The following is a 10,052-nucleotide window of genomic DNA, read 5'->3' on the forward strand; positions in this document are numbered from 1 at the left end:
TCAAGTAGCTCTTTAAAAAAGGTCCAAAACCTCCGCATGTAGAATAAAAAGTAAACTAAAAATTTGCTTATTTATTATTTATTTATATAATGGCAGTGCATTTTATTTCGAAAAAGCAAATTACTGGTCATTTCTGTGCAGTTTTCAAACTTTGCAAAGCCATCCGGTGAGAAGATAGATGGCTCGCTGTGCAGCGTGCTGTTTCACACCTGAATTTGAATTACTTACTGTTTATATCAATTCTGTTGTAAAACCATAAAATTGCAGCATGTTGCATCCAGTAAAGGCTTTCCTACTGCACTAGTAATAAATTATGTGGAATTCAAAGAATGTCATAATATGCAGTACATATGCTATATATAGACAGAATCATTTGTGCTGAAGATACAGTCTAGTGGACTTGTGGATCGTGGCAGGGAGTTCAACCCAAACATGAAAACCTTGAATAAACTAGCAAGTTGCACTCCAATGCTTCGTTCACAGTTGTTAAGGAACTAATAACTAACCTCAGCTGGCTTAGTTTTCCCAACATTACTACAATAAACAGTTTGATGGATCATTTAAAGGATTTTGCATATCAAATCAACCCCAAACCACATAAACAGAACATCTCTTTTTAATAATCAGACAATTACACCTCTATTTACAACAATGTTCAGCAGGTTCTTCAAAGTTCGGGTCACAAGCTGAGAAGCAAACAGTTCAACCAGAGTAACAACATTAAAAGCCCTTCATTCAGATTTTTTTCTGCTACCACTATTGATTTGTTGTGGTTCGAGGGGAAGCTGGAAGCTGCATCACACCCACTCCCACAGATGAGCAGCACTGCGAGGCTGTCAAGGAAAATATCAGGACTTCAAACGATCTGCATGTTAATTAACATATCCGGGTTTTGCACATGGAACTCGTCAACGTAATCGTACGACTTCTAATGACAAAAATGTCACTTTTGGCAGATGAATCTGATGTTTTCCTGACAGCAGTTTAAGGAATAGGTCATTCCTGTTTCCTGAACTCGTTGCCATCATCAAAAAACAGAGTGAGCCATCTGTGTTATGCAACAGTATTTAGAAGACAAGGAGCACAGTCAGTAAATTTCTCTCAGTAGCATCATGAGACAGACGCACTGATCCAGACTGAACCAGAATCATGCAGGTAAAGTCTGATGATGAAGCATCCTCTGCAATAAACAAACCGGAGGGTCCAACATGTCAACATTTTACATTTCAAAGCAGATTCTGTAGACAGAACGCCACGAAATAGCACGACACAGAAAAATGTGCTAAAAAATCTGAACAGAACATATTCAGGGAAGTCTCCAGAAAGTCCTGCAGCTGAACCCTGAACCCTGACATCGATCTGAACTCTGGCACCTCAGCCCCCGTGGTGAAAAGGCATGTTTGTGTTTCTATTGGGAAAACTAAACACTGGTTAAAGTCACAATGAAATAATAAGAGTAGTAATGATAATGATTTTAACAGTGTCACGTTTCTCTCGTTGAAAGCTTTTACAGTTCACATTTATTTCCATGCACACTGTGAGAACATAATTAACAGTAAAACGACCAAATGTTTATGGACATAATATTATTTAAGACATTCAAAGCAGCACAGAAGCCATTACATATGTTGCCCTCAGTGTTTCTTTTTAACCTCCAAATCACTGACATTAACCCAAAATCTGCATTTTTGTTTTCTGTAGAATTTAAACCAATGATAAGAATAACATAATATCTAAATATTACATTTTAATATGTGGATTAAAAGATCAAAGACAATAAAACTGCATGTATACTCAGAGTATATGTGAACTAAAGTATTATTATGAGCATGTTTCTTCAGAAAAATGTCATTTGCCAATTACACACAGCACATTTACTCAAAGACAGCAGGCAAACTGAAGATTAGACTATAAATATACAATGGACAAAACCATAGTGACTCAGTTTTTTTGAGTCTGCATGTTAAGGCTTTAACTCTTGAGCCTGGAGTGATTCTATTTGGGAGTCAGGGTAGAGCGGTAAACACAGACACCTGCTAATTAGTGTTAATTAACAGACAAATAAAATGCTAGAATCTCACCAAAACTGAAGCACAAACTTCTTGGACAGTCTGCAAACTATATCATTTGTCAGATTATTCCATTACAAATGTTCTTAAAGGCACCAACTCTGCATACACAGCTTAGGAATCAAGCAGCTGTACAAATTAACATTATAGGACCCAATTCTAATCAGAATTTGTAAGATCATAAAGTTATTAAAGTTTGCAGATTGATTCTGAAATTGAGGCGCTGTAGTATTATCTTACTGGCAGTTCTGGGTTCAAATTTCCTGGTCAGCTAGAGGCCTACCTGTGTAGTCTGCATGCTCTCTCACAGTCCAAAGGTGTGCTTTATATGTTAACTAGTGATTTTAAACTTGCCACAGACGTGCCTCTCTGTGTCAGACTGCTCCCTGCACCTCACTCTATGGAGGCTGGGAGAGTCCGGCCAGAAGCACTTAGGAAAACTGGTCACCAAGCAATTGCATGCATATGCAGCAACTGTATTATTACTGGGAGCTGGCTGAGGTTTTTAACAGACAAGAGATGCAACCTTTAATATAAAGCTACTGTCAAGCAAGCATCTTATTAGGCCTACTGTTATCTTTGATTACACATGACAACAGTCCTAAAGTTTTAAAAAAGGAATTGAGACAACCACCTGTGACCAGTAAGTAATTACAACCGGCTAAATAATCCATTGCTTTATGTGAACATTGGTAATCGTGACTCAGTGTGCTCTAGTTAGTAAGGTCTTTGTCTTTGAGCTGAAAGTGAGAAATAAACTCCTTGCTCCTCGGTGCACAGAGGTGGAGCGCATTTATGTAGCATCTCCGGAAGTGGATCAAGCGAAATTTCATGCCCGGAGCCACGTTTAACAACCTTTTTTGCCACCATATTTCAAAATTAGCAACTGGCAAATATTAGCATTAGCAGCTTGGATCATTCCAGTATCTCAGTTTTCCAATTCAGCATCATCATTTCTCCCTTTACCTTGAAAGCTACTTTTACGTTTCCTGTTTTTGCTGCTATTTTGATTTCGTTTCTCTGCATGTGCACAGTTTCTATCTGACAGCTGTTGATGTTCATGACAAGAATCTTTCAGAAGCTTTCAAATGCTTTAGCTTCTATTTGTGGTCCGATTCCCTGTGTCCAGGAAACCATTTTGCATTCTGTCGATGGTGTTATTCTCGTTACTGTTTTATATTTACAGTGAGCCATTAACAGGAATGTGACTTCATGTCTTAGCTTTGTAGGCTTACTGCTCGATTATAACTTATAAATTAAAATTTCAAAATAAAAGGCTTGTTAAGAAATGGACAGACTTTTTTGTAACTATTTCAAATTAAAGTATCTCCAGGTGTTATATGTATGTTAGGATTTATTCTCCATTATATTAGAGGTTTGTTTATAGAGATTTTGGTTCATATACTGTTGGTGGGGTGGATACCTGGTTTGACAACCATTCACATTTACACAAATGTGTACGTTATAAAAAGAGGAAAAGCTCAATATGATTTCACACTTCTGCCCAATAAGAGAGTTATTACTTCCTATTAGCTTAAGGCAACGTTGTGTTTCAGCTGAAACAGTTGTTACCTGAAAACCGCCACGTATTCTAGAGAAAAAGAGAAATAAAAGCTTGCCTCTCATTGTGCCTGCTTTAAATAAAAGGCCTGTTTCGTTCAGCATCTGAGGTTACTAACGGCACCGGACACTATTTAAATAAACACAGTAAAAGCACTTGCTAATACAAACGGTGGCTAGCTTGTTTGAACGCTCGTGTAGTTTCTCATTCACAAAGAATGCAGTACATGGCACAGCCTCATTTTGGCTCATTTAAAGCTCTGTTTATTAATGTCAGCTCTTCTAAATGAGCCAATAAATTAATTTAAAAAAAACACTACGAACTATAACCGAGTACAGCCAGTGCAGTTTGGATTTTCATTCAGTTTTGCAAGCAATTTTCATGAAAACATACATTTCTTTTAAATGCATACGATAAAAAACTTGAAAAAGTTTAATTTTACCTTTGAGAACAAACCAGCTAAATCCCAGAAAGACAGTAAGTAAACGTGTGTGGCTTCTGGCCTAATACTCTTATGCACGAAATACTTGTAATGTTTTTTTGTTTGTTTTTTGCCATCTAGGGGTGGCATATGAAGCACAATGACTTTACAGCAACACTTCCACATTCAGCTATTCTCCAAAGATCACCCACCCACTCACCTGCTCTGAAATGACTGACAAGTAAAGGTACAGTTTCCCACAATTCTGTGCAAATGTTCATCAAGACCATCGATGAGTTTTTGTTTATTCTTTAGAATTTTTTGAAGACTGCAGTCACCTTCCACTTTGCATATCCATCCTACTTGTGCAAGTCACTGTGACACCCAACTTTTATCAGGCTGGTATCTAATAGTCAGTTTTTTCCTTCTACTTCTGTTGTTTAATGGTCACTGGCAAATAGCAAACACGTGGTAAGTGGGTAAATTACCGGCACCTTCCTATCATTATTAAACCTATCCCATTCCCTCTTCTTTTTCCAACTACAATAAAGTCAAATTGTCAAGATGCTTTCAGAAATTTCATTGTGACTTTAAAAACAAGTCCTGCGAGTTTTTAAACGCAGCATACAAAGAAATGCTTTTCCTTCTACTCAACACTGAATTATTTTTAAAAAGTGGCTCCAATCCGGAGGTGCAGCATGTCAGACCTCTTAACTGTGGCAAATAAATAATCTTAAAAAGCTTCTACTGATCCACAAGATCATCTGGTATCCCGCAGGTCTACAATAAATCAATAAAACCCCCGAAGTTAGCCATTGTTTAAATATTGATACTCTAAGTGTATTTACATGAAACCAAAGAACAAAAAACAGAAAAAATAGAAACACACTCATTGGCTCTCAGAAACAGGCTTTGACCCCTGACACTGCGAGGTCGGGCTCGTAAAGCTGGGTGATATCCCTCTTGCTGGAACAGGGCAGAAACACGAGCAATAAAGTTAGCTGAAACCAGATGTTAGGATCCTGACAGACAGCGGATTCATTATCGACACCGACTGCACTACAAGTCATGAGCTGATTACCTTACAATGTGCCTTGTGATTTAAAAGTCCTGCACTCTGTCAGCTGAGATCAAAGGCAGACAGCACAGAGGCTTAAAAAAAAGAAGCGCTGATAAACCTGAGGATGAAACAAGAATAAATCATATCATCTATTGTTTCTTTAACAAGGATTCTTGTCTGCTGGCAGAAAAACTTTCCAGGCCATGTTTAAAAAGTAAAGCTAATTCCTAAATCAACTTTTTCATGTGAAATCTGATGCTTTTTCAGATTTTGAGCTTCTTACTAACACCCGAGAGAAAAATCCTCTTGATAAAACACACACAAGCTCCTAAATCTTCTTAATCTCTGGGAAATAAGTCCATCTGTTGTGCATTTTGAACCCACACACGAGCCGATGATGTGACGATTTTAAGGTGAATGATTTTTCCTACACTCGTTGGCATCTGGAGTTCCCCAAAGGAAACAGATCAGAAGTCTGCTTCAAGTGTTTTAACATTTTTTGCAACACATACTTCCACCCTGAAAGAACCAAGACAATTTACAGATTTACAGTCAGGCTTGAAAAGATTAATAAATTATTTTTTGCATCTCACTGGATTGGGCAGCCCAGCTCACACTGTGCTATACTTTTTTGCATTTGGGAGTCATTAAATCAGTGCAGTGAGGCATGTTTATCAAATCCTCTGAACTTTCTTCATCAGTATCAAACTTATTTTCTCCGTGTCATCAGCCTGCAGCCATGAAAGAGCAGCATCACACAGAGAGAATTTAAGAAAGTCCCAGCAGGAATGACGCGGCCTCCTTTTTCCACAAAAATCATCCTCTTAAAACGGCCAGAAAGCTTCTGCACAAGCGCCTCCCTGTGCTCACCGCAGGACCAAAAAGACCTGTGTCATGCTACGCAGTAGAGAGCAAAGCACACACAGGGGGGCCGATGCCTCCAAAGCGACCGGAGCGAATCCATCCGAGTCAAAGCTCATCAGAGCTCACACTTGGCATCGGGGATCTGGTCGCAGGCTGACGGGGGCTGGAGCCTTTTTGGCCTCCGTGCAGCCAAGGCAGGAAGGAAACAGTGGGCTAAAGAGGCGGCCAAGACCTTTACGGAAGACGCTGTTGGAGAGGCTATAGATGAGACAGTTACAGAAGCTGTTGCTGATTGCCAGCCATGTTGTGAGGAAGGACGCCACCTCGTGGTGATATAGGCCGGCGCTCTCTAGGAGAAAGTAGAGGATGTACGGCATCCACAGCACATAGAAGACACTGGTGATGCGGAAGAGCACCATGGCATAGCGTTTGTCCGGGCAGCCCTCGCAACGCTCTCCCCGCTCGCCTTTATCACCCTCGGTCTGTGGGCTGAAGCGGGCTTGGCGTTGGGAGATCTCCCTCGTATGCTGCCGGCAGATCCGGAATATACTCCCATAGGTGAAGCAGACAGTAAGTGCAGCTGGTGCGTAGAGCAGCGCCACGATGAAGGTGCTAAATGCCGGGTTGGTTTTCCAAGAGAGTGCACACCACTTAAATATGTCCCCATGATAACCTGGTTTCCCCCAGCGGAAAAACGACGGCAGGAAAATCAAAGCAGAGTAAACCCAAATGAGCACGATGCACACCCTCAGGCGGCATGGGGTCACCAGCGTGGTGTACGACAGCGGTCGGGTGATGGCGATGTAGCGGTCCACGCTGATGCAAGCTAGCGAGGCCATGGAAACACTCTTCAACACAGAAACCATGTAGCCGAATCCCTTGCAGGTGAGCTCCTCATTCAGGCCTCGAAGGTAGTGGAGGAGGGACATCGAGGGCACGAGGCAGCTGACGCCCACCAGCAGATCAGCGTACGCCATGGTTTGGATAAAGTGGCTGGTGGTGTGGTGGTGCAGCAGCGGGGCACAATGAAAGACAAAGATCACCACCAGGTTGCCGGCGATGATGAGCACAGTGAGGAAGAGGATGACAACCACCTCCAGCACGCAGGTATCCATGCTGTGGGAGTAACCCATGGAGCCCAGCAGGCAGAACGAGGGAGAGCCGCTTTGGTTCGCATCAGAGGAAGAGTTCATGTTTGGACTGGAGAACAGGGAGGGAGGAGAAGGGGGCGGTTTCAGCTCAACGCAGCCATCATCCTGTCATCCAAGTCTCTTTATTTTTTTTAACCCTGAAGTTGCAGCTCCAAAAACAAAGCATGCCCCTGTTCTTCTATATCAGCATCTTTTCTCCCTCAGCGGGCAGCGAGCCTGTCCTTAAAGTAGCAGTAATCCATCGGTGCATGCAAAACGCAGCCGGCCACTGCTGCTGCTGCTGCTGCTGCTGCTGGGGGTGAAATATGTGCATGTGTGCAACCTCGAGAGGCAGAAAAAAAATTCCCCAATGTAGGACAAGAGATGCCCGTCTAGTGGTGCAGTGCAACCCGTCCTCCCCCTCACAGCTGTTTATCATACCCCCCTCCCTTGACTACAAATCCCGAGGTAAGCACTGTTCTCCAGCAGGCAGGAACCAAACAATTAAAAGATTAAAAAAATAAATAAAAAGAGCCATCCACTGGTACTCTTCTAATGCCGGTAAAAGGGTAAAAACGGGGAGAGGAAAACAATCCCAAAATTCCCAGCAGCTCCTGTGTGCCGGCACTGAATGCTTCCTCAGCAAAGAAAGTCAAGGCGGTCCAATCAAACGGCACATCTGAGGGTAGAAGCCTCATCCGCGGGTCATTAAAAGACAGATTTTCACAAGCAGACAGTGTCCTGGAATCCTGGAGGCAGGCAGGGCAAACATCCAAAGGTGATGGATAATGTCACTGGGAGCTCTTCTTGTCAGGCTCAGTGGCGGCTGGTCGACTTCCAGTGTGTGTGAAGATGGAGAGATGTGTAGTCATGAGTGTGAGAGACAGAGAGAGAGAGATGAAGGAGGTAGACGGTGAACTGCTTCTCCTTTCTGCTGTAGTGGCGATACAGTGATGATGCAGCGCTGCCACTGCTGCTTTCCTCTCCTCCCCCTTCACTCACTCACTCGCTCTCTCTCTCGCTCTAACACACACACACACTTTCCTTCCCTTTCCCCTCATTTCACTCTCTCGCTCTCTCTCACACACACACTTCGCTTCCCCTCCTCCTCCTCCGTCCATGTTAATTTTTTACTTCTTTCTGCCTCCCAGTGTCCCCACTCTTACTGTACCACAATTACAGAACTGAGAAGGAAACTTTTAAATAAGCTTCAGAGCAACTGAAATTTATTATATATATAATAAAACATCTAAAATCCATAAGAAACTCACAAATTTTAAGCAGAAATCATGATTATGGCCTGGTGCAAATTACATCGGTGTGAGGATCATTTGTTTTGTAAGGCATCTATTGGATTTTGTTGATGCTTGAAATTAAGAGTGTGAGACTTTGATTGCATGGCTGCTTGATAGACTTCACATGCGCTAATGTGAGTCACCGAGGGAGATGTTTTAACAGTGTTTGTGGTAGACATGTCATAAGAGAAAACACAGTAACGGGAAACGGACGATTAACTTCCAGAGGGTAACGGGTTTGTTAAAAGCTTATTTTGCTCTTAATTTGAAGTTTTTAAATAACCTCCAAATTAAGTGAAGAAAACCCGTCATAAGATGCCTGCCAAGTGGTGACCTGCTTCTACAAAGAGTTTGGCTTGTGGTGTTGCTTCTTTTTAATTTTATTGAAGGAAGTAATAGGCACATATTAAGGCTTTCAGTAAAGACCACACAAAGGTTTTTGCTTTATAAATAAAAAGCATCTTAGCAGCAGGTGAAGCTGCCAACATTTAAAATAATAACTCCACACACAGCAACTGGATAACATCCATCTTTGTTATGCAGTCCAAGTTTTTGCTACAGACACTAAAGCTCATCATTTTAACACTGGTACTGCCGAATAAGTCAAGGTACTCACTGCTCCACCGTTTAAACAATTAATATTACAATATACACTCACTGACCACTTCATTAATCGCACCTGGCTAGTACTGGGTTGGACCCTCCTATTGCTGTAAGAACTGTTTTAAATCTTTGTGACATATATTGAAATTCTTCTATTCTATTGTCCAATTTTGGTGAACTCGTGTGAATTGTAGCCTCAATATCCTGTTATTATTCGACAGGAAATGCACCCTATGGGGTCTTTCTGTGGTTGCTTTAAGGCTTGGCATGTCATGCAAAACGCTCTTCTGCATACCTTGGTGAATTGAATAGATATTTGAGTATTGCCCTCCTATCATCTTGAAGCAGTCTGTCCTCTGGTATCAACAAGGCATTCCCATTCAGTTTGAACTTTAACAGTCTTAACCATGTCTACATTACTAAATGCATCTGGTTATCTGGTTGCTCCCATGTGACTGGCTGATTAAATATTTGTACCTAATGAAGTGGCCAGTGACTGATGAACACTGGTTTGGTGGGCAACAAGCCAATACAAGAAAATAAATAAATGCATCAAATTTTTCCTTGGTAACTTCTTCAGTCCCTTTATCAAAATGAAATGACCCCGGAGATAAATTCACAATTCTTCATATTATTATTTATGTATGAGACCTTTTGTTGTTAACTGGTGCTACACAAATAATACTGAACTGAACAATAAGGGGGGAAAAAAACAGTAAATGTCACAGTAACACAAATTACTTTTCCATTCAGCGGCTCCCAGAAAAAAAACAAACCTGACGATCACATCCTGTTAAAACGCCTGCAGTCTAATTATTTACATTTCTGACACGTGTAGAAACATTTAAAGAAAATTAAATGCACAGATTTAATTTATTAATGTAGATAAATGCAGTGACATTAACTAATTGATAAAAATGTGAAGTTTTTTTGTATTCTGTTTCCACTGATTTACCAAAATGCACCCCCAAAAAGGAGGTTACATCAAACTGTGAATTTTGAGCAGCATTACATCACATACTTAAGCATTTTCAGCTAAAATATTCAAT

General features: G+C 41.1%; 1 protein-coding gene across 1 annotated transcript; it reads right to left on the reverse strand.

Annotated features, from left to right (window-relative positions):
• Positions 1–598: 598 nt before the first annotated feature.
• LOC100691800 (probable G-protein coupled receptor 21) lies at positions 599–8,172 on the reverse strand. The gene has a single exon (XM_005451487.4). The coding sequence runs from the start codon at positions 7,166–7,168 to the stop codon at positions 6,098–6,100; it is 1,071 nt and encodes a 356-aa protein (XP_005451544.1). The 5' UTR covers positions 7,169–8,172; the 3' UTR covers positions 599–6,097.
• Between the last annotated feature and the right edge of the window lie 1,880 nt (positions 8,173–10,052).

This window comes from Oreochromis niloticus, linkage group LG12 (assembly GCF_001858045.2).
Source record: "Oreochromis niloticus isolate F11D_XX linkage group LG12, O_niloticus_UMD_NMBU, whole genome shotgun sequence".
NCBI lineage: Eukaryota > Metazoa > Chordata > Actinopteri > Cichliformes > Cichlidae > Oreochromis > Oreochromis niloticus.